Source organism: Rattus norvegicus, chromosome 19 (assembly GCF_021556685.1).
Source record: "Rattus norvegicus strain SHRSP/BbbUtx chromosome 19, alternate assembly SHRSP_T2T, whole genome shotgun sequence".
NCBI lineage: Eukaryota > Metazoa > Chordata > Mammalia > Rodentia > Muridae > Rattus > Rattus norvegicus.
Genome location: NC_141552.1, coordinates 45,817,165 through 45,842,500, shown reverse-complemented (window position 1 = coordinate 45,842,500; position 25,336 = coordinate 45,817,165). Strand labels below are relative to the sequence as shown.

Below are 25,336 nucleotides of genomic sequence, written 5' to 3'. Positions count from 1 at the left end.
CAGAAGCTTCGCAGCCCCCTCCCCTCCCCCCAACCCCATTTACTTGCTGACAGTGGGGCAACACCTTCTGAAGACAAAATGACAGGGACATGAACATCAGACAGTCACAGCACTTGGCTTTCAAGTAAGTGGTGGGTTTCCAAAGCAAACTTTTCCTTGGGGAGCCTTCCTGGGAAGCTACCCACGAGCCCCTTTCACCAGATTCTCCTCCCTGCCAGGTGGGATGTCCCTTCCCACTGCTCAGCATTGTGGGATGCACAAGGCATGTTTACTTAGGAGCACTTCAGCTGTGCATTCACAAAGGGAGGGGAGGGGCTTCCCAGGGAGCCCACCTATGATGCCTGTGTACCCACAGCACTCCGGAAGCAGCTGCCATGCCTTCTGTAGTCTTCTTTATACAGAACTTTCTGCCCCACTGAGAGGCATGCAAGACCCAGCTTCTACTGAACAATGAGAACATGTTCTGAGCCTTCCTGAGAAAGGCACTCAATAAGGAATGATAGAAGGTATACTGGCTGGTTTTGTGTGTCAACTTGACACAAGCTGGAGTTATCACAGAGAAAGGAGTCTCCCTTGAGGAAATGCCTCCATGAGATCCAGCTGTAAGGCATTTTCTCAATTAGTGATCAATGGTGGAAGGGCTCATCCCATTGAGGGTGGTGCCATCCTTGGGATGGTGGTCCTGGGTTCTATAAGGAAGCAGGCCGAGCAAGCCAGGGGGAGCAAGCCAGTAAGCAGCACCCCACCATGGCCTCTGCATCAGCTCCTGCCTCCAAGTTCCTGCCCTGTGTGAGTTCCAGTGCTGACCTCCTTTGGTGATGAACAGTCATGTGGAAAGTGTGAGCTGAATAAACCCTTTCCTCCCCAACTTGCTTCTTAGTCATGATGTTTATACAGGAATAGGAACCCTGATTATGACAGAAGTCATACTTGACTAGATCTAAGTCAAGGAAGAAAGAAAGGTCTCATCTTCCTGGAGACAAGGAAGTCCCTGATGGTAAGAATCATGTCAGCCAAGGCCCAGGGTGACTGACTTGTTCCTCTGTCTTCAACAAATTGGCTGTAAGATATCTATGGAAGTTACTACGGCCAGCATCCATTCTGCCTCCATTTGCAGTGAAAAATGTGCTTTACAAAGTACCTAATTTCATAAATGGATAAGGGCCAGAAAGGAAGAGTAGGCTCCAATGAGGCTCATCCACTACAAAGTCTTCTCAAGAATCTCCATTGTCACAGCCAATAGGTTCATCATCTACAGATATAACCAAGCCACTGATTCAAAGTATTTTAAAAAAAAATGCCATCTGTATTATGCAATACATTCAGACTCTCTTCTCATGACTTCCCTGAACAATACAGTACAGCAAAGGTTTACACAGCAATTACATTATTAGGTATTAAAATTTACCTAGATAGTTTCAAATATACAGGAGGATGAATGTAGGGCATATGTAAAACCAAGCCCAACAATACCCAGGAGTGACTGCACTTGCTTCTGACACAAACTTGGCTGTCAATGCCAAGGGATCCAGGGCAAGCATCCAAGGCTGCTTGTGTGTGCCACCACCTTATTCCACAGCACAACCCTAAGCACGTACCATTCAGGCAGCTTGTCTACAATGGAGGCAGCAGGAGAGAGGGGGAATGGTGACATCCTGGGTGAAGGAGGTGTCCCAGCTGGGTTGGAGCTTGGTGTGGTGGGAGACTGCATATTCAGCCACTGCACCATGGATGGCCGGGTCTGGCTTGGCCTGGGGATACATTTAAGACAGGATTAATGCCACCGACGCTCACAACAGTCCAAGGCCAGATGCTCGGGACACCAGCACCCTCGTTTCTTCAAACCACTGGGACAGTCCTCTCGGTACCCTCCCAGGACTATACCATGAGTCACTCCAGAAGCAGCTACACTCAAAGCAGAGACACTTTACTGAGCGTTTCCATGTTTGTGGAGAAGTTGACCTTGTCTAAACTACAACCATTTTCGGTGCTTTGGTTGTTTTTCTGTCAACTTTTCCTGACTCCAGCTTCCTGATTTGAGTTCCTGCCCGGACTTCCCTTCCATGCCGTACTATAGCTGAAAGATAAAATCCTTCCCTTCCAAAGTTGCTTTGTGGTCACGGTGTTTTGTCACAGTAATAGACACCTACGAAAGCAATCAGTTCATCAGCTAGAAAAGCGAATCCCCCAAATAGTGCCATGGGTTCCTCAGAAGCAGATGATCCCTGGCTGAGAATAAGGTTAGTCTGGATAACTTATCAGCTGCAAACCCCGTAAACTGAGACCAACCACAGCTAACATACTCAGAAGCACAGAGTGCACACCATGGACTGAGACCACAGCTAACATACTCAGAAGCACAGAGTGCAGACCATGGACTGAGACCACAGCTAACATACTCAGAAGCACAGAGTGCACACCATGGACTGAGACCACAGCTAACATACTCAGAAGCACAGAGTGCACACCATGGACTGAGACCAACCACAGCTAACATACTCAGAAGCACAGAGTGCACACCATGGACTGAGACCACAGCTAACATACTCAGAAGCACAGAGTGCACACCATGGACTGAGACCACAGCTAACATACTCAGAAGCACAGAGTGCACACCATGAACTGAGACCAACCACAGCTAACATACTCAGAAGCACAGAGTGCACACCATGAACTGAGACTACAGCTAACATACTCAGAAGCACAGAGTGCACACCATGGACTGAGACCAACCACAGCTAACATACTCAGAAGCACAGAGTGCACACTGTGACACTACACTGCAGCTGCATGGCTCTAAGTGAGAACAGCACCACCTATGACCAACCCAGGAAAAGATTCAAAACTTCTTTCTGTGGAATGCATTTTAATCTCACAGTCTCCTAAGTTAACAACCCTAAGCTGAGGCTCTGGGTGATGGGCAGTCACCTTGACTCATTCTTTCTACTTAGAGGGAAAGTCACACGAGCTTAAATGTGGCCTGCAGCTGACAGAGACCAGCACATAGCACTTTAATGCCAAAAGGTTCTTCACCTGGCATTTACATGGGAACTCAGAAAACTTTGCTACAGACAATCAAGATCCCTGCAGAAAGAACAAAAGATTGGAGTTTAAAGGATAGATCAAGGAACCACAACAATCTTTGGCATTTGCCCTATTCCTTAGAATTTAAAATATAAAGGAATGGCTCAGTGGTTAAGAGGGTTGGCTGTTCTTCCAGGGGACCTGAATACAATCCCAGTACCCACAAAGTGGCTCACAACTCTGTCACTCCATGTCCTGAGGATTCCATACCCTTTCCTAGCTTCCCTAGGTACAAGTGTAGTACACAGACATACGTGTAGGCAAAACACCCATATATTTAAAAAAATAAAAGTAAATAAAATCTCAAAAAATATTGAAGAGGTGAGTGAATGGAGTCTTGGAAGGGGTTTATCCTGGAGTTTGCCTTCAACTGCTATGATAAACACAACTGACAAAAAGCAACTTGGGAAGGAAAGGGTTTGTCATCAAGGTCTGACAGGGCAGGAACTCAAGCAGGAACTGAGGCAGAGGCCATGGAAGAATGCTGCTTACTGGCTGGCTTGCTGCAGCCCACTCCTTGCTTTTTATACGACCCAGGACTGCAGCCCACAGTAGGCTAGCCCTCCCACATCAATTACTAATCAAGAAACTGATGGCAGGGGTTCTGTCCACAGGTCGCTCTGATGGAGGCGTTTTCTCACTCGAGGTCCTTCTTCCAAGGTAGCTTTAGCTTATGTCAAATTAGTAAAAAAGTAATCAGTGTGGGCCCTGAACATAAAACCACAATGTGGATTTCACATCAATTACCTCAGATCTAGAGCCTCATGGCTATGGTATACAAACAGTTCTTTTCTCTTTCCTTTTCTCCTCCTCTTCCTCTTCTTCTCCCTCCTCCTATTCTTCCTCTGCCTCCTTTTCCTCCTCTCCCTCCTCCTCCTCCTCCTGATACAGGGTCTCATTATATAACCCTGACAGGCCTAGAAATTAGAGATTTGCTACCCTCTGCATCCCAAGTATTGAGAGTTAAAATCTTGTGCCACTGAGTCTAGCTACAACCAACCAATTACCAGCTCCCCTCCCAATCAGTGCATGAGAGCAACTCTTACTGTCTTGTTTCTCTCTGTGGTACTGGATTGGAACCCAGAGCCTGGCACATGCTCAGGACGTATTGGACCACTAACTGCCTCTCTCCCACACAAAACTACAGACAGGCAGGCAGGCAGGCAAATGGATAGATAAGGCAGATGAATATATGGACAGATGGATGGACAGACACATAAAGACAGAGCCCATTTAACCCAGTTGTTTCCAGCACACACATGTTCAGCTTCTCAGTGTTCATCATAAACTCACCACCCTCAGCTCAAACCAGCTTTGGTGAGCAGCTTCCTTCCACATTCTGAGCCTTACACTCTTTTAGAGCAAAACTTGTCCAGTTTCCTTCAACATAGCTTCCAGACGGCCCCTTTCCAACTCCTCCCCCTTCAACGGGAGAAGGGCCCTCTCTGCTCTATGCCACACTGCTAACATGGTCTTCCCTGTGGTCCCTAGCTGTGTCCCAGGTAGTCACACCAGAGCGCAGAGGCCTGGTACCCACCCACCCCCTCCCTGGTCTAGGCTCTGCTCTGCTCTGCTCTGCTCCTCACAACGCTCCTTCCCAGGTAGAATCCTGGGAACACATCCTCCCCCAGGATCTGGGTAACTCACGGGAAGCCACAAACCAAATGATTTCAGACACCATGTGCAAGACACGCTCGCTCCATCACTGCCCTGACAGGTACTGATTCGTTAAAAATAACAAGGACTGTTTCATTAAAAATAGTATTCTTAAAAGATCTTATTGCTTCGCTCTGAGCCAAGACACTTAAAAATCTTAGTGACCTGGACTACCTAGCTACAAAAGACACTAAGTTTTTTTTGTTTTTTGTTTTTTGTTTTTTAACAAGAAATGAATCTCTAATGGTGTCTTACTAATCAGGAAGGGAAAAGGGTGGACAGTGAGGCTCTCACAGAGAATTTAAGGCCACAGACAGCCCAACAGTTGCCATTTAATCTCATGGCAATTATTAAGATGCCTGGAGTAGTGTGGTAGCAGTGGCTGAAGATGAGATGCTGTACCACACCCCCTCACGTCTGCCTAGACAAAAGGAGTGAAGGGATTAAAGGATAGAAGCCCATCCATCAGTGGACAGGAGGACGGCTTCAGTGAAGACAAACAACGTGAGTGTGAGGAAGGACCCTATAAAGATGAAGGCCATAACTCACACAGCCATGAGCTACATAACCCCACATCTTTAGTTTTGCATTTTCCTTTTGTCCCTGTGTTTATGAAAGAGAAAGTGAGAGAGCTATTGGGAGAACAGACACACAAGGTAGAGGCCTATTCCTTAGCACTGTTTGCTTTAGCCTGTCCCAAGTCTGAAACTCACTGAGCGATCTCTGTTCAGGGTCAGGTTCTCAAAGGTGCTGTTTTCTGTCTTTCTGTGTTTGTTCAACAACACTGAGCGATGCTGTCTCATACTAGCTAGCTTACCAAGAGAGCCTTTCAATTTGAGCCAACGCACTCTTAAATTTCTGTCTGTGTTCTTGGCTTATTCCAGGCCCACAACACACACGCATGTCGCATTTGTTACTGCTCTATCGCTGTGAAGAGACACCATGACCACGGTGAATTACAAGAGGAAGCATTTAATCGAGGGTTTACTTAAAGTTTCAGAGGGTAGTAAGTCATGGCCATCACGGCAGGAAGCATGGCAACAGAGGGGTAGGTATGAAGCTGGAGCAGCTCTTAAGAGTTCATGATTTGCAAAATGGAGGCCCACAGAGAGAAGGAGACAGGACCTGGGGTGAGCTTCTGAAACCTCAAAGCCATCCCCGGTGACCCACCTCCTGCAACAAGGCCACACCTCCTAGTCCTTCCTAAACAGCTCACCAACTGGAGTAGATGCAGGCCCTCTCATCCAAACTTCCCCAGGCTCGGATTTCTGTGGGTTGCAATGCTCATAAATAACCACCAAATGCAAGTCTGGAAACAGCATCCAGGAAAGACCCTAAGTCTCTCGGAGGACGGGGAGCCTTGCTGAGGGGAGGTTTACATGGCAGGAGAGACGCTGCAACCCTACTCTCTGAGAGAGTGGAATAAGGCATTAAACAGGCAGATAAATCCACTCGACGCAACAGGATTCACACTAGGACCATGCTACGATTCACCTTTGTCGTCCAGCTTTTAAAAGAGCCACCCTCCTAAAACCATAGATGTGATATTCATCCAGATTTTGACTAGTTGTTTATTGTAATGTGGCTTAAAATTCTAATACCTAATTCTTTCAAACATCCTACCTATTTTCCCTCCAAAATAGTGGCGGAAAATAATCTTCCAGGAGAATTTCTGTTATTCTCCTTCTCTTCTTTAAACCGTCTTGAGGGGAGAGAAAGGACACAGAAGTAAACTGTGGGCTGTTAGAGAAACAGAAGGAGGGAGGTAGGATGGGAGACAGGCTGAGAGAAAGTAATGCCAGGAAACATGGTGGAAATACAGCTTCTAGACCACGGTCATAATAAAACTATTTTGTGCCACCAACACATCCTGAGGAAGAGCCACTAGGCTCTATGGAATGGCAGGCATGATAGCCTCCCACCTGGGTCCTGAGTCCCCCATGTTCCTAGTGAATTAGCCATCTCTGCTCTAATCTAGCGCAGTGCTGCCCAGGTGTCTGGTGGAAAACCATTCTCCCTGCGCCTCCTTGTGCCTTTGCACATCAATCATCTGCACACCTCGGTTCTGGACTAGGTGTTTGAGAATATCTGTAGGGAAATGGGCTTGAAGACACTGTGACTTCATTCATCAAATAGGATTCCCGCTTTCTAGACGACCTGGACTCCTCCCTGATACTTGTCCACAGTCATCGCCTGGTCCTGTTCTATCACCCAGTGGACATGGGACAAGAAGTACTAACGTTCTCACTACTGCTGGTGGTTTCAGGCTGGGACTCCTGTATCTTCTGCCAGGATCCATGCACCTGGCAGGCTAATTCAATAGTGTGCAAACACAACAAAATTTTAGACCCTCCACAGTTCTTAGCCTTATTACCATGGGGAACTGTAAGAATGGACATCCCAGTCATCTTCGCGTATTTTATGGTTCACATGAGAACCTGGCTAAGAGTCTCTGGGTTCAATGATGATAAGGATTGGTGACATCAGAATAATTGAACATCAGATGAGTGTTCCATCTCTATCAAATGAAAAGTCCTTTCAGCGTTAAACCTGGAAACTCTGCTGCCCTCTTCCCACTGCTGTGGCTAATTCTTACCTCCTACACTGGGCAAACAGAGACCACTAACCCTAGGGAGTGGTGAGCATTAAACCATTACATGAAGTACCTAAGCTCCACAAGTTTCTTGAAAACAACACTGTGGTTTCCAAAGAAAGCAAAACAAACAAGAGACAGTCCCTCCTGAAAAGCTCTGAGACCACATTTGCCAAAACAGGGATAAATTATAGAGAAGGAACTTCCAGTTGACATACTTCCTGTAGCTTCCCTATGGAGGAAGGAAGAGTAAATAGGATCACCCTCCAATGAAGGGAACTGCTCCTCTCTCATGGGAAGGGACAAGAGAAACAAGGGTTTCACTAAAAAAAAAAAACACAGAGAATCCAAACTCAGGAGCACATTCCTGAAAATACACACAGTGAATGAGCGTCTGTGTCACCATTCCCGGGGCAACTGAAGTTATGAGTGGATGAAATATGGTGGTGGAGTCAGGGAGAAAGAGAGGAGAGAGGAAATAAATTACACACACACACACACACACACACACACACACCCCATACATACATACATACTTACATACACATACATACATACATACACATACATACATACACATACATACATACATACACATACATACATACACATACATACATACATACACATACATACATGCATACACATACATACATACACACATACATACACATACATACACACATACATACATACACATACACACATACATACATACATACATACACATACATACACACATACATACATACACACACATACATACATACATACTTACATACACATACACACATACACATACATACATACACATACATACATACACATACATACATACACACATACATACATACACACATACATGCACACATACATACATACACATACATACACATACATACACACACATACATACATACATACATACACACATACATGCACACATACATACAGTCAGCCTCAGTGAAAACTAAACGCTCTTGAGGAAGAGGTATTCTTGCTTTGGAGAAACAGGTGTGGACCTCAGGCGAAGATCCTAGAGATTTTCCCAGTAGCACACAACACGAACTGGTGCTGGCTCTCAACGCATCTCCTTCCAGGGTGGAATTCTGTGAGGTGCAACAAATCAGCACTGCAGGCCCAATCGATCCCAGCCATGGAGGCTGTACTTGCTGCATGCTAACAGGTTCTCAGTCAGAAGAACACAAGTGCGCCCAAACCTCAAAGGGGATGCAGCCTTTAGAGTTGCGATGGTCCCAGAAAATGCCACAGAATTTCTCCAGCAGAGCAGATGGGTCAGCTTTGAGCACTGCTGGCAACAGAAGGCCAGTTCTAGGATGCGGGACAATGACAACAACGTAAAACTCACCACAGGGAAAACATGTCAAGAAATGACTGCTTTATGAGAAGTGACCACGCCCTCCACAGACTCCGATGCTCACTACATGTTACTAAAATCCAACTGAAAGTCTACTGAGGAATGTGTGATTCTCACAACTTCATCTGCAAGCCCTCTGAGCAGAAGCTTACATGTTAGTGTAATAATCTCACGCTGTCTGGGAAATATACAGTCTAAGTCCTGAACAGCTGTCCCAACCAAGTGTTTGAAAATGTTAATAAAGACAAAATGAAATGTGGTAGATGTGTAGATGATGAGAAATGTCTTTGTAAAATAAATGCCAGTCATTCCTCAGTGTTCAAAAGGGGGAACTCCACAGCGAGCAAACTGTTTCACTCTAGACGAGCTCACAGCAAGCAGAAGAAGAGTGGGGATATCACAGACATCCCCAGGAGGCTGCCAGAGTGTTTTCTGCATCTGTTAAGGAGGAGTCGGAAACCGACCCCATTCACTCATGGCCAAAGATGTACCCATCAGGGCCTGCCGTGGGGACATCACGGCGGCTGTAAACTGCCTGCTCTCCAGAAGTGGTCAGGCAGGGAGGGGTTAGCGTAGCCATGACTGGTGCCATGGGGCCATCTGCCCAGATCTACCACAGGAACAGAGAAGGACGCATTGAGTATCTCTTGAACATCAGGAGGGCTTCCTGGAGGAGGGGAGTGAGCAGCCTTCTTCCCTGTCTTCCTCGTCTTTCACACCCAGGCCCTGTAAGGTATGTAGGCTAGACCCAGCTTGTCTATGCTAGCTAGCTCACTCTCCGCCACCCTGACATTCCATGGCCCATGCTGGAGGACAACCTCAGAAAGGTGACAGGCATTTGCTCACGGCCATGTCTGGATGAGACAATGGAGGATGTGTTCTCGCTGAGCGGTTGAAGATGACAGAGGCAGGGCCAGCAATACAAGTTCAGAGGACTCGGGAGGCAGACCCTGGGCTAAAGGTAAGGACAGCTACAAGGGATGGTAATCACACAGGTGACAAATGCACGACACCACTCGCTCCACAGACAGACCTAAATGCCAAGGCTAGTGCTGCCATTTGCTGGCCGTGGACCTGTGTGTGGTTCACCGCTCAAATACACTCCCCTTTCTATTTGAAATGGACGAAAGGAACAAGACGGAAAAGCGTAGCTGTATGCCTCCCAGAGGCTGGTGCATCATGGGTATATTACATTGATCTGTGCCTGAGTCAGCCATAGAAGCTTACGTTCTCAGAAAAAGAGGACAGTTAGTAGGCTGGACCAGTGGCGTTTAAATGATGTACCAGGTGGAAGGTGTAGAGAGAGGAGCACAGTAAGGGACAGTGACTGATGTCCTTGCCACATGCTGCTGCATTTCCGGTCCAGACCACCATTCTGAAACAGTTGTATGCCCTCACTGTTCTTGCAGAAAGTCAAGGCACATAGAGTGTAAATGCTAATTCCTCTTTTAGCAAAGGTATTAGCATTCTGTGAAAGAAGGGAAGGCCAGGGGAGTAAAGATCTGGTTCTATTTTTATAACTTTTCTATAGATATTAAACTATTCTAAAATAAAAGTTTAATCTTATGAAAAACACAAATAGATACTACATTATAGTCGCATACTAAAATATTCAAATTCTAGAATGAAATGTTCTGCTTGGTTCAATGGCAAGAAAAGATAAGATACATAAAGGTTATGCTGAGAAACTAACTACCCAGCATCCAGCAGGCATGGCCCTGTGGTGGTAAACATCTGTCTGCACTGAAATAGGCTTTCAAGAAAATATTGGTTTACCATAGAGATTCATTTCACTTCTTCCAAAAGGGGGCTTAAAAGTCAGAGTCTTCTTATCTGACTTGACTCTAGCATCCTTGTGAAGAAAAAGCAGCCACAGATAAATCACAAAGGATTAATTGTTACTGTGTTACAATAAAACTTTATTTACAAAGCCAGTAAGCCTAGGGTGCCTGGGTAGGACCTGGATCTGACCAGTAAACACCTAGTGCAATCTATGGGGCAGCTAATGCTCTCTCAGGCTATTTCCCATTGGCCCTTTTTTGACAGAGGGTGCTGGCCAATCAAATTAAATTCAACTTAACAGTAACTTGCTCGTCCTGTAGCAGGTACATGTAGGCAGAGAAGGGAGAGAGTGTGGAAGGCAACCATTGCTGCAATCTTAAGAAGGAATAAAGTCACATTTAATACTCAGTTCTCAGCCTGGAGGATGGCAGACATCCTGCGTGAAAGGCTGCCTTTAACAAGAAAGGCTACAACTGTCTCTTCACATGGACTTATAACGTTCACTCCCAGAGCAAGCTCTCTTGTTCTCACCGTAAGAGAATTCTTAGAGTTGCATCTTTGACCCAATCTTAGAGAATGACTCCATTTCCTTCCTTCCAAACGAATGCTGTGGAATGAAGGGCAAATGAGCTTGCTAGCAGAACAGAAAGAAACTGAAGCTTCATTTCAGAAAATTACAGGCCATTGGAGATCTGAGGGTTGCAGTCCTACAGGGTCCCTGATGAGAATGCTTCCACCAGCTCAATTCCTTATAGAAAATACCAGCTACCTAATGGAGGCCTGAACATACAGCCAAGCCCAGGACAGACATGTGGCTGCTCTGCAAAGAGAAAGTGCTGTGGTTACTCTAGGTTGTGACAACTGCCATCACCCATCATGCACCAAATAACTGGTAGATGAGTCTTCCAGCTTTCCCAGGTCTTAGCCATGTAACACCACATGCCTTTTCTCAGAGATCCCCAAACAGCAAGGCGTGCAGAGGAGGCCAGGCTCAGTCCTCTGGGACTGCTGAACAACTCAACCTAAGGTCAAGATCCAGGCATCAAGGCTACAGAGGTCATCTTCCTGAGCTGGTTGGTGGGCAGATTACATAACCAGCAGAACAGGAAGCTGCGGCCAAGTTTAAGAAGATCCTTTTGGGTTCTCAGGGTTAGCAAACTGCCAGCAGGTGGCTGCCTGCGGCTCCCAGGAGAGCAGTAACTGGGCTTATTAACTGCAGTGCTTTGAAAGCTTGCCACTGTGGAGGGGCAGGTGTTTTCTTTTGCCTTTTATGGATAATCTTGCTAAGCTCAGTTTGCTTGAATAACTTACATAATCTTTTCTAAGACCTTTGGAAGAAGAAAGGGGTGCAAAGCCAGGCCTGTCTGACTGAAATCAATGCTTTTCCTAAGCTGTATCCCCGCTGATAGAGAAGGCTAAGGAGGCCCCTCCATTACTTACTCTGGAGTCATAGCTGACAGATTCACAGGCAGGAAATAACAATAAATCACACCAATGGCATCAAAGCAAGGAAAATCTTTAGGATGAAAAACAATGGAAGCGAAAGGGAAACCGAAGTCAGGCCGAGGCTTAACTGTAAGACTTGGTCATTCTCTGGAGTCGCAAGCAACAAAAAAAAACCAAAAAACCAAAAAAAACCCCCAAAAAACGCTTCTACATTTTCCAACATGCGAACCTAAAGCTATAGGGATAATCGACGTTACGATTTAAACTGAAACTCCCTAAGTTTCAGGATGTGCAGTTATAGCACAGCACAAAGATGTAAGTTAGACATCACACACACACACACAGACACACACACACGTACACAGACACACACACACACAGACACACACGCACACAGACACACACACACAGAGACACACACACACGCACACTCATACACAGATACACACAAAGACACACATAGACACACACACACACACACACACACACACACACACACGCGCGCACACGAGACACAGTTATCAAAACCACTCGAGCAAGCAACTACACAGGACACATTACGGCCCCCAAGGTCTCTACATAGACATTTATGGTTTGTTGACGGTTCTGTGATTGGCTCCAAGAGCTTCACTAAATCTAATGAGAGACAAGTTACACATTCCTCAGAAAAAGCTGCAGATGCTTCTTTAACACACTCCTCCACATTTTCAGTCCCTTGGCCCTCCTCAGGGCGGTGGCTAAATCAGGGCAGCCTCTTCTCAGGCGAGGTGCTAGATAATGACGGAACCAACCAGGTAACTCCTGTGACTCACAGGTAACTCAGCAGCTGCATGGCTTACCACAGAAATGACCTCTCTACCAGCCATCAGCTGGGTCTTCAGAATCAAACTGTCTGAGAGTCACCAGGCAACTCGACAGCCCTAAGTCACAGGGGTCCTAAGGGTCAAGCTGTGCCCACATCCCTGACTCGTCATACACCAGCTTTCTTGTGTTCTGTCCTTCTCTCTCTCTTTAAACTTAGTGTCGATCTACCTCACTGCCCCGATGTAAGCTTTTAGATGAAATGATTTACAAAACCACTCAGAACCCAGAGCCCACCTAATGTAGTCCTCCCTGGCTTCCTGAGAAATGTAGAAGGGTAGCTAAGCGCACCTCCACAGCCCTGAACCACTGGCCTGCACTGAAGCCAAAGGCTTCTTCTGATCCTGGTGCCCTGGAAGTGCAGGAAGCTGAAGGCCGCAGGGAGGGTCACAGCACAACAAGATGCTCTCCTGCTCTTCCTCAGAGTTGACCCGCTTCAGACCCGTGTCTCTGAATCCACCCGGCCGGGTAAACCCACTCCACCATGCCAGCACCAGATCTGCATAACCAGGACCAATGTTTAAAAAACAAACAAACAAACAAACAAACAAACAAACAAACAAACCGTCTCCCCACTAGAAAAAAAGCTGCTGGACACTTAAAATAGACAATTGGTGGCCTTCAAGGACTCTATCACTCTCAACTGGTATCTATGTACATTTATACAACACCCTTGCCCTGTTTACAAAAAAACAATCAGTATTTAACTGTGACCATTAATGCAAGCACGGAAAAGAAATCTATTTTCTATTGAAACAATGACTACAACCTTATGGTAAAAATACTATGGTATCAAGTAGGAACACTTGTCTGCCTGGGTCTAAGAAGGGCTGGGGCATATGTAGGTGGGGCTGAGGGCCTCACGCAGGAGATTGTTTTCTCAGAATGGGGTGAATCCTCAGCACTCCATAAAACAAGGTGAGCAAGAAATTCAAACAAAATGAAGTACGAATGAGCAAAGAGTGTGCAGCTGAGGCAGGTACTCAGAAGAGGCGGGAACAGAGAAGACGCTGTCTGCCTGCGACGTGTCATTCTGAGTGTGTTTCGATTCTTCAGAAGTCTATTAAGAATGGGTTCTTCTGGAACAGAATTGAAGACCCAGAAATGAACCCACACACCTATGGGCACTTGATTTTCGACAAAGGAGCCAAAACCATCAAATGGAAAAAAGATAGCATTTTCAGCAAATGGTGCTGGTTCAACTGGAGGTCAACATGTAGAAGAATGCAGATTGATCCATGCTTATCACCCTGTACAAAGCTTAAGTCCAAGTGGATCAAGGACCTCCACATCAAACCAGATACACTCAAACTAATAGAAGAAAAACTAGGAAAGCATCTGGAACACATGGGCACTGGAAAAAATTTCCTGAACAAAACACCAATGGCTTATGCTCTAAGATCAAGAATCGACAAATGGGATCTCATAAAACTGCAAAGCTTCTGTAAGGCAAAGGACACTGTGGTTAGGACAAAACAGCAACCAACAGATTGGGAAAAGATCTTTACCAATCCTACAACTGACAGAGGGCTTATATCCAAAATATACAAAGAATTCACGAAGTTAGACTGCAGGGAGACAAATAACCCTATTAAAAAATGGGGTTCAGAGCTAAACAAACAACTCACAGCTGAGGAATGCCGAATGGCTGAGAAACACCTAAAGAAATGTTCAACATCTTTAGTCATAAGAGAAATGCAAATCAAAACAACGCTGAGATTTCACCTCACACCAGTGAGAATGGCTAAGATCAAAAACTCAGGTGACAGCAGATGCTGGAGAGGATGTGGAGAAAGAAGAACACTCCTCCATTGTTGGTGGGATTGCAGACTGGTACAACCATTCTGGAAATCAGTCTGGAGGTTCCTCAGAAAATTGGACATTGAACTGCCTGAGGATCCAGCTATACCTCTCTTGGGCATATACCCAAAAGATGCCCCAACATATAAAAAAGACACGTGCTCCACTATGTTCATAGCAGCCTTATTTATAATAGCCAGAAGCTGGAAAGAACCCAGATGCCCTTCAACAGAGGAATGGATACAGAAAATGTGGTACATCTACACAATGGAATATTACTCAGCTATCAAAAACAATGACTTTATGAAATTCGTAGGCAAATGGTCGGAACTGGAAAATATCATCCTGAGTGAGCTAACCCAATCACAGAAAAACACACATGGTATGCACTCATTGATAAGTGGCTATTAGCCCAAATGCTTGAATTACCCTAGATGCCTAGAACAAATGAAACTCAAGATGGATGATCAAAATGTGAATGCTTCACTCCTTCTTTAAAAGGGGAACAAGAATACCCTTGGCAGGGAATAGAGAGGCAAAGATTAAAACAGACACAGAAGGAACACCCATTCAGAGCCTGCCCCACATGTGGCCCATGCATATACAGCCATCCAATTAAACAAGATGGATGAAGCAAAGAAGTACAGACCGACAGGAGCCGGATGTAGATCGCTCCTGAGAGACACAGCCAGAATACAGCAAACACAGAGGCATATGCCAGCAGCAAACCACTGAATTGAGAATAGGACCCCTGTTGAAGGAATCAGAGAAAGAACTGGAAGAGCTTGAAGGGGCTCGAGACCCCATATGTACAACAATGTCAAGCAACCAGAGCTTCCAGGGACTAAGCCACTACCCAAAGACTATACATGGACTGACCCTGGACTCTGACCTCATAGGTAGCAATGAATATCCTAGTAAGAGCACCAGTGGAAGGGGGAGCCCTGGGTCCTGCTAAGACTGAACCCCCAGTGAACGTGATTGCTGGGGAGAGGGCAACAATGGGGGGAGGAGGATGGGGAGGGGAACACCCATAAAGAAGGGGAGGAGGGAGGGGGATGTTTGCCCAGAAACTGGGAAAGGGAATAACACTCGAAATGTATATAAGAAATACTGAAATTAATAAAAAAAAAAAAAAAAGAATGGGTTCTTCTCTCTGAACTTGCAGTGCACCAAGTATGACTTATTGTAGTATATGAAACCACGCAACATACATAGAGTGTTTTCACATCTCCAATAAATGGAGATTTGTAATGCCAAGTAATCTGTCGTTCCTGAGGAAGCCCGACCTGCCTAATTTAAAGAAAGGTCATTATTCCATTAAGAATAATGAAGGGCAGGTTGAGCCCTGTCAAGGCATAGAGAATAGGAGACTGGGGGAGGGGGTCGGCCCTAATAAAACCCTAAACCAACTGCTCCTCCCAAGCTCGGGAACCATCGTGAGGAAAGAGTGAAAAGACTCTAAGAACAAGAGACAAAGGGTGACTAAACAGAAATGGTGCTTCCTGAACACCACAGGGCAAATGTGCAGTGAAGCTCCCGGCGATGGTGCCGTCCTAGCATGGACGGGGGAAGCATGAAATCCCGCCCTGACCTGGACTTTCACCAGCTGGGAAAGGGAAACTCCGTTTGCTTTAAGGATGCTGCCCCTGGTAGACCAGGCATACACCTAAGAACACATGAGCAACGCACATGGGACTTCATGGCTTTTCGCTTTTTTTTTTTTGTTTGTTTTAAGGAGGACACAACGTTGTGTGGGCAGTAAATGCAGAGTGGACCTGGGAAGAGTTGGGGGGACGGGGGAAGCATGATCAACATACACTGTACGAAATTCTCAAAGAATGAAAGTACTTTTCAATGGCATGCTGGGCAGATAGCTCAACAGTTAAAAGCATTATTTTAAGAATGTCTTACTATTCCCAACAGCCAAAAGCGAGTGTCTCCACAAGAAGGAATCATTCTTGCCATGGGGACTTTCGAGTGCCTGGAATGAGTGTACTGGCTGGTTTGGGGTGTCAACCTGACACAAGCTTGAGTTATCACAGAGAAAGGAGCCTCCATGAGAAAAAGCATTTTCTCAATTAGTGATCAAGCGGGGAGGGCCAAGCCCATTGTGGGTGGTGCCATCCCTGGGATGGTGGTCCTAGGTTCTATAAGAAAACAAGCTGAACAAACCAGGGGAAGCAAGCCAGTAGGCAGCATCCCTCCACAGCCTCTGCATCAGCTCCTGCCTCCAAGTTCCTGTCCTGTGTGAGTTCCTGTCCTGACCTCCTTTGGTGATGAACAGCAATGTGGCAGTATAAGCTGAATAAACCCTTTCCTCCCCAACTTGCTTCTTGGTCATGATGTGTGTGCAGGAATAGGAACCCTGACTAAGACAGTGCCATAGGTGCCAACATGCCCAGGCAGAAAAGAGGCATTGTGGGACACAGTCATCTGGAGTATAGCAGATCAGAGGCCATGCCTTCTTAGTGCCAAACTAGTGAGAGAACAGAGGGAATTTCTTAAAAGAAATTTCCTTCTGTGCAGGGAGCCTAAAAGGATTACTTGTCAAGAACCCAAACCCATCAAAGAAAACCTGTTTAAAGCAAACTATTTTACTGGGAGGGGGATGACTTTGGGACATCTGAAATACCTTGACCTATGATGTCATGTCCTCTGAGGAGCCTGAGCTAGCAATTCTTCGCTGGCAATGAAGTCGCCCGTCACCTCGCCGAGTGTACCGGTGAGTAACAGCTTTGGATTGACTGACTTCAGTGAATAATAACCCACAAGTCATACACATCAGCAAAAGCCCAAGAAATCTAATTCCACCGCACTGCTTTCTACCCGCCAGAGGCCATAGCTGCATTTACACACTGCCCAGGTCAGAATCGCAGCTGTTGTGGGTTTCCCCCTGCCAATCTGCCTTCCAGAAGCTGAGGATACAGCATTTCTGTACAGCATTGCCAATGCGGTCCTCTGTAACCAACTGGGTTCTATTCGTCAGAGACTGCGGTATGCACTAGTTCTGGAGGGGACCAGCAATACCCTATTGGGAAGCAGGAAGCACCATTTTCTTAACGCTTTGTGTTGCTTTGAATGTCCCCACAGAAATTTTGATTTAAAAGAAACTTGATCAGCTTTGTAGGAGCCTACTTTGTTGGGGTTGAGACCCGAGACAGACAGCTGAGGTATATATTTTACATACCAAAGCAGACCTGACCTCCAGCTTCTCCCAGCGTCCCTTAGTCTCTATGTGGCAGACCCCACCTACCCCAACTTTCTAGCCCAGGGGCTGAGCTGCCCTTACCACAGAGGGTCTTCCCTATACAACTCAGACATTTTCATCTCCCCCCCCCTCTTCTTTCCCTCTCTCTTTCTCTTCCCCCTCCCTTCTGTCCCCCTCCCCGTTGTGACTTCACTAGTCTTGTTCCTTGGGAGCAGTAAACTCACCTCAGTGATTTCTCAATAAACCACTCTTTTTTATATACACACTGTAATCTGGCTTGAATCAGCTCATTTCACTACTGTGGTTGGTACTGCGTACCTGCTATGTAAGTATGGAAGGAGAACAAAAGACAGGAAGTGACAGTGAAAACCAAATTTACAAATAGAAAGAAAAAGCTAGAAAGAGGAAACAGACTAGTGCTCAGTACGTGCTTCTCACCCTTCTCCATGCAGAAGGAGGAAGATGGACAGGAATCAGACAATAGCCAAAGAGATCGGTGGTGACATACAGGTAGAAATGGGGTCTTCCAAAGGAATGGGGAAAGAATTATTAGTGAGGGGAATTAAAGAGTAAACAGGCAGACAAACACATACCACATGAATGTTAACGTGAATGGAAGGGCATATATTAACGGCCAGAGGTGTCACTGTGTTAATGACAAATGAGGTGACGAATGCCAAAACTATGCACCCAGGATGTGAACGTTACACTGGATGCTGAAGACAGGTCAGACTACTGAACGATTGGGGGGGGTGTGTGTGCGTGCGTGTGTGTGTGTGTGTGTGTGTGTGTGTGTGTGTGTGTGTGTGTGTGTATGAGAGAGAGCGAGAGAGAGAGAGAGAGAGAGAGAGAGAGAACGGTTTTTATTCACTACATTTGTTAGTCTCTTTTTAATTTATTTTTTTTTTACTTATTTAGTTTATATCCAGCTTGCTGCCCCCCTCCCAGTCACCCTCTCCCACAATCCCAGCCCTACTCACTCTCCTCCCCTTTTCCTCTGAACAGGTGGGTCCCCCTGGGTATCCCCCAAACTGGAACCTCAAATCTCTTCTAGGCTAGGTGCCTCCTCTCCCACTGAGGCCACACAAGGCAGCCCAGCTAGAACACCATACTCCACATACAGACAGTTGCTTTGGGGATAGCACGGTTGGGATTCTAAAAAAAGGAAAAAAAGCAATCAATGTAGGCTGGAATCAGGGAAAGAGACCCAGAAATCAAGGTAACCGCTTATGACCCTGGCGCCCAGGAGAATGGGCATTTGTTTCTTAAAATAAACAGAGTCTGCTAAGCGCCTGCTCTACGACTGAGCCACACCCTAGTTTGGGCGTACAAGGTGGTTCTAAAGTGTGCCCTTAAGAAGCATTCATCTGTATAGCAAAGATAATCTGAGCCGATAGAAACCCGTAAAGTGTGTGTGTGCATTTAAGAGTAAAGTGTGTGTGTGCGTGTAAGAGAGTGTGTGTGAGCATGTGCATACATCCATGCATGCCTACATGTACGTATGTGAAAACCAAGAGTTAGGTGTTATTCCTGCTTGTCTTCTGGGTCTCTCATTGGGCGATTTCGCCTGGCGGCCTGCGTAGCAAGCCCTGGGTTTCCTTCTTCTTGTGTGTGCATGCAGCACCTAGCTTTTTTATGTGGATTCTTCTGGGAACTGAACTCAGGCCCTCATGCTGACACAGCAAACAATATTTTACCAACTGAGCCATCTCCCCAGCCCAAGAAAATCCTTTCACACATGCAATGGAAGCACTCTCGTACAGATATATTTTATGTACAACATAAGAAGAAAAACAGCTCAGGGCCTGGAGTCGGATGCACTTCGATTACAAGGCAACCCTTCCCTGCTTGCTTCTGAGGCTCTCCACTCCTCCCATGACAGCTCTCAAGGCTGCAGTACTTTCCATGGCATTTTCAAATGTGTACAAACAGGGAGCCGGGGAATTCACATCTCGTTTGATTTATGAGGAGACATATCATGCTCTCCTTATGTTGGGCCCCCACGTGTTGTGAGTTGAGCAATGGCTATCCCATGCCTCGTAATGTCACTTTCCTGCAGAACCACAAAGGAAGAGTGATAGCTAACTAAACCATACTCCACTGACTTGGATTTGCATTTACTGAAGGAGCTTGGGATCTGGACTTCACTGAAAGCACACAGACTAATTCCAACCCTAGTGCAGCCAGGACTAGAAGCTGGGTACCATTCAACACCAAAGGGACTTTTTATTGCTGATACACAGTTAAAGGTGACAAGCATATTTCAGTCCATACGATTTAGGTACACGATCCATAATCTTCAGCACAGAAAATTAAAACAATCTTGGGTGGGGTGTACACGCATACTCCTACACACATACACACACACATACACACACACACACACACACACACACACACACACACACACACACATCTCTAGAGAATGAATATGCAAACTTGAGAGTTTCACTCTGATTTCAGGTCAGCTTTTTGACATCTAAAGGTCACCCCAAAACTTCACCACACCAAATCCCTCCCAGCCTCTCTTAATACTTAATAAGATCATAATGATTTCATATGAATCCAGCTGAGGCTATAAAAAGCCAAGTAATGTGAAGAACGTTTTCCAACCCATTTAAAGTTCCAAGAGTGCCCAGCTAGGGTCAGATGACATCATTATGCATAATCTATTTTAAGCAATTTTTAAGTTTAAAAAATTTGAATGCTCTCTGGGTGAATTATAAATATATTTTGGATGTAATTTGATTGACTAATCAAGTAAGGTCTTAAATTACTCATAAATCTGTTTTGTCTCCTCTGAGGCCTCAGATGTTCTCTGCAGGTTCAGTATCCAACCCTGTCCTACAATGATTTCCCAGGCTCCATCAGCACTGTAAGAGAAAACCCCATGTTATCAGACAAGTTCAAGGTTTTCTGTTTGTATTTGTATTAGTGCCATTTGTTCCAGTAGACCCGAGCTGATGAAACACACACACTTGGCTTATGATTTACACAAGGAGGTAAAGTCAGGTATCAGTTACCAAATCTCAGATCATGAACCTAATAATAACCAAAGACTCACCTACCTGAACCACCACTCTAGGGCATTCTCCAGAGACAGCCCATGGAAGTGTAAACAGCTTCCCCTTCTGTGTTTGCACAACTAATATGGAGTTCTGCTGAGAGAAGGGGAGGGCACTTCCGTCTCACAGCCCCAAACTACCACAACCTGAACTCTGGAAGTCACACCCATCCCCTTCTGGCCAGGAAACAGAAAGGCATGTCCAACAAACATTTTGCCTTGCCACCTCCCTTGGGCAGCTGGCCAATTAGGCTGTGTCCTGGGATCTAATGGCTTGAGTACTTGCTGGCCAAACAGTGATGGCTTTCCTTCACCAGGACACCAGACCGCAGCAACTTACGTAGTGGCAGCGGCGTCTCCACAGTTCCCTCTGTCTGCTGCAAGGTGGTTTCCGTCTGGTCCCGGAGGCCCATGGGCAGCTGAAGTTGTAGGAGACAGAGTGGACAGTGAATCCTGACTGCTGCTGGGGGGATCCTCCTTGAGAGGGCTGGGACTATCACCTAGAGGGAAAAGGCATTGGAGTTCAAACAAACCAAGAAGAAAGAAATAACTCTACTGAGAACTGCAAGGCACTGTTTATCAGTCAGTCACATCATTTTCAAAATTACATTTCCAATTTCGCCTAGGAGCACGCAGATACTTCTGAAGGTTTGCAACTGTGGATTTGCTTTGAAACAAAACAAAACAAAGACTCCGAGCTGTTATGGTGTGGGTATCGAACGGTCCTAAAGCTAATGGCACTAATGAATAGTGGCAGAAATCTTAAGAAGTGCAACCTTCTAAATGTTTACTTGGTCCTTAAAGGGGCAATGGAACCCCAACTCCTTCTTCTTGCCTCCTTGGCAGCCAAGAGGTAACAGCTATCTCTACCACATACATTGTACCCTATTGCTGCACCTCCCACCAGCCTAAAAACAAAGGGGCCCAATCAGTCATGATTTAAGATGCTAACACTGTGGGCCAATGTAAACCTTCTCTTCATGCAAGCTGGCTTATCATGGGTGTTTATTATAGCAATGGAAAGAATGGATTACACCCCATGAAGAGTGAAGAAAATAACCAGTCAGACTGAATGGAAAACAAGCACCTTTTATGTAGACGCAATGGATGCTTAGCCTGCAAAGATCCCAGATCCAAGACAATGACAAGGTCAGGAGAGCCCACAGTAGCACACAGCCATGCAGAGCCTGTCCCTGTTGCTTTTCTTCATGCTGAGTGCATAATGAAAGCGACGTTAAGGGACATCAACGGCTATCTTAGATGATTTCTAATGGTCCAACTTATCAATATTCCAGGCATGAAGGAGTGCCCGCTTGCCTGTGAACACTGAAGCTGGGTCCTGCAGTAACCGCAAGAATGGATGTAAACTACCACAAGTAAATGAGCTGCGTGATTTATACCATCTTACGAACCGTTTATTATCCGTTGTACGTACTATCAGTTTGTGAAGAAACTGGGAATGCAGAAAAGAGCTTGCAAAAGCTGTTTCCCTCAACTGGCCTTCTCACTTACACGATGCTCCCGGCTTCTTCCATAAACACACTGGAATGACACCAGGCAGAGCTCTGCCTCTCTGCCCAAAGGACTTACTAAATACTGACTCCTGCAGGTGACTTGCGGAAGAAGCAGTTCTGTGGAAACAGCACTGACCGGGCCTTGATTTTCCTTGTGATAGGTCACAACAATTGCCCAACGCTGCCACAGCAGCAAATGGAGGTCCACAACCCCAGCCAACAAAAGTTCCAAGTGTCCTGAACCCACACAGTTTCCCATCCCGGATCAGAGGTGCAGAGCGCACACAAATGCCAGGGTCGGAAGAGAACTCACTCTCAGAAAACCATACTGGAAAAACTACAATTCCTCCCAGAGTGAAGCAGAAGATGGATCCCAGGCCCTGAGTAGGCTATCTCTCAGGACTTTAGTCTTGAAAGTGAGTGCAGAAAATCAATCTGACTGACTCCCAACCTGACTCGGAGCTAAGGAGAAGTGAGTGTGTTTCAGAAAGGAGATCCAGAACGCTAGATCAGGGCAGTGAGCATCTGAAATAACAGACGGGAGAGAGATGCCTGAGGAGACACTGTGATTCCAGTGTGTTTACAGACGCTGGGAGCATCGTGTAACAAGACGGCCAGCGAGAGAAACAGCTCCGTGAGTACCCATCCTTAGAGCCCTGCAGAGAAAGTGGGGCACAGCAGACCGAGCAGGTCCTCTCCCTGGGCTGCACCTCCTTGCAAAGTCCTGTCCTGTCCTTCATACAAATTCGACAAGATCGCTTGTTTTTTCTTTCAGCTGTCAGTTTTTTGATAGCCCTTCTGCATAAACATGGAGCTGCAAAAATCCAGTTCCAACATTAGGGCCAGCTTAGAGGCAAGTGAACCAAAACCCACTGTCAGAACACAGCTTTGAGTCCTCTTAGAATGCAGCTTCCTTTGAAAGAAGGTCTGATTCTTTCTGTGCTTGGAAAGCTCAACTCTACTTCTCTTCTACTCAGGAGCGCACACTGTGTTCCTCCGCTCCACAGAGCCAAGGGACCCGGCTGGGTATGGTGGTGTCAGTACAGTGCTACAGTGTCAGCACTCAGGTGCTGGGAGGCCGAGAATTCATGTAGATATCCAACCTGGGCTATGTACACAGTCAATTGAAGCTAGCCTGGACTATACACAAGACCAGAAAGAGGAGGCCATAGTTTCTATAGCTTGTCTGTGAAGTTCCTTCTCCTGCAAACACATTTGTGTGTTTAAAGTGGTCTTGAAAGGTTATGGAACCTTTAAGAGGGAAAGCCTTGCTGGAGGAAACAGATGGTGGGGTGTGCTCTTGAGGTTTTATGGTCTGGCTTACTTTCTTTCTTATCCTTGCTTTCTGACTGGGGATAATGAACCTAAGAGGGGCTCCTACCACCTCACCTATAGGGGCTCCCACCACCTGCACCTAAGAGGGGCTCCCACCACCTGCACCTAAGAGGGGCTCCCACCACCTGCACCTAAGAGGGGCTCCCACCATCTGCACCTAAGAGGGGCTCCCACCACCTGCACCTAAGAGGGGCTCCCACCACCTGCACCTAAGAGGGGCTTCCACCTCCTGGTATATCATGCTACCAGGATGAACTGTGTGTATCCCTTCAAACAGTAAGTCCACAGAACGCCTCACCTCACCCCTTAATTGGCTTCTTGACAGGGGTCTGGCTACAGCAAAGATAAAAATGCCTTCAGTTCAACTGACCTTCAGGACAGCTACTGATATGAACTCAGCTATAAGAGCCCCCAGGTCCCCAGCTCTTGGTGCAGAGCAGGAAGTGAGAAGGACACACAGTTGGGTTTTCTGGCTTCATGAGACTGTCATTCCTCCAGGGTCATTCATTGACACCCGGGCAGTGCCTAAAACAACAAAAGTGGCTGTGCAGGGTCTGGGACCAGCCTTCCTCCCGACTCCTTCCTAGCAGGGAAAGGGTTGTGGATGAGAAACGGTTTGAGGAGCCCTAGAGCAGAGGTCTTACTTTAAAAGCATACCTGGGGAGTTTTTACCACCAGATACAGAAGCTCATTTACATCGCCTCTAATCCTTTCCCCAGGCAGACTGACAGCACAAACTGTCTTTCAGCGTGCTGAACCACATTCTATTAAGGGAACTGTCTTCCTGACTGCCAAACAGTGGCAATCTGAGCCCTCAGGTGAGAATAACAGGGTGGATGGGAATGTTTGCAGACTGATCAAATGAAGACACCTCGCTCTACTTTTCCAGCAGGTAACAGCCCTCTCCTTGTCAGGAAAGAGTCTGTCTACTGGGCAAACATTGCTGTATAAAGGAAAACGCGAATCACAACCATTATGCACATCGATAGTCGGGCATATAACCATTCCCCAAACCTGCTCACAATTTCTCCCAATAATGTGGCTTGTTAATGCATCTGTGTGCGGAAGATGGAGGCCCACCACACGTGTTCTTGGGAGTTTCTTCCCCCTTTGACAATGGGTCTCTCACTGGCCTGAAATTCAACAAATAGTCTATGCCGGAGCGAGAGAAAGCCAGAGGATCGACACCTGCCATGCCCTGGCACTATAAGCAATGCCAGCATGACGGACTTCTTTGTCAATATGTGTTCTGGGATGTGGTCAGATGATTGTGTTTGTAAGTAGTTAAGTTATCGAGTTTCTCACCTAAGCCCATGTATTCAGTGGTTTCTAAAGCAAGAGCTTTACATCTTGTGAGATTAATTTATAATTGAGAACTAGGACCAGACACCTTATTGTTCATATGCTATGAGCTGAAACTGGGTCCAGTGCAGGCCATGTGAGTTCTCTACCACAGAGCCCCAGCCCCAGCCCCACCCCCAGCCCCAGTCCCAGCCCCAGTCCTGTGAGTTCTCTACCACAGAGCCCCAGCCCCAGTCCCAGCCCCAGTCCTGTGAGTTCTCTACCACAGAGCGCCAGCCCCAGCCCCAGCCCCAGCCCCAGCCCCAGCCCC

At 46.4% G+C, this 25,336-nt stretch overlaps 1 protein-coding gene across 16 annotated transcripts in view; it reads right to left on the bottom strand.

Annotated features, from left to right (window-relative positions):
* The window catches only part of Arhgap10 (Rho GTPase activating protein 10), a 267,994-nt gene that overhangs the window by 7,560 nt on the left and 235,098 nt on the right, over positions 1 to 25,336 (bottom strand). For 10 of the 16 annotated variants that reach the window (XR_015643473.1, XR_015643476.1, XR_015643475.1 and 7 more), the window contains 2 exon segments: positions 21,216 to 21,375; positions 1,599 to 1,751 (listed from right to left, as the gene is read on the bottom strand). Coding sequence is in view for 11 of the 16 variants with exons in the window: in XM_087595148.1 (XP_087451274.1) it covers positions 1,599 to 1,751; positions 21,216 to 21,375 (313 nt within the window). In the remaining 5 variants the exon portion in view is untranslated. 16 annotated transcript variants of the gene reach the window in all.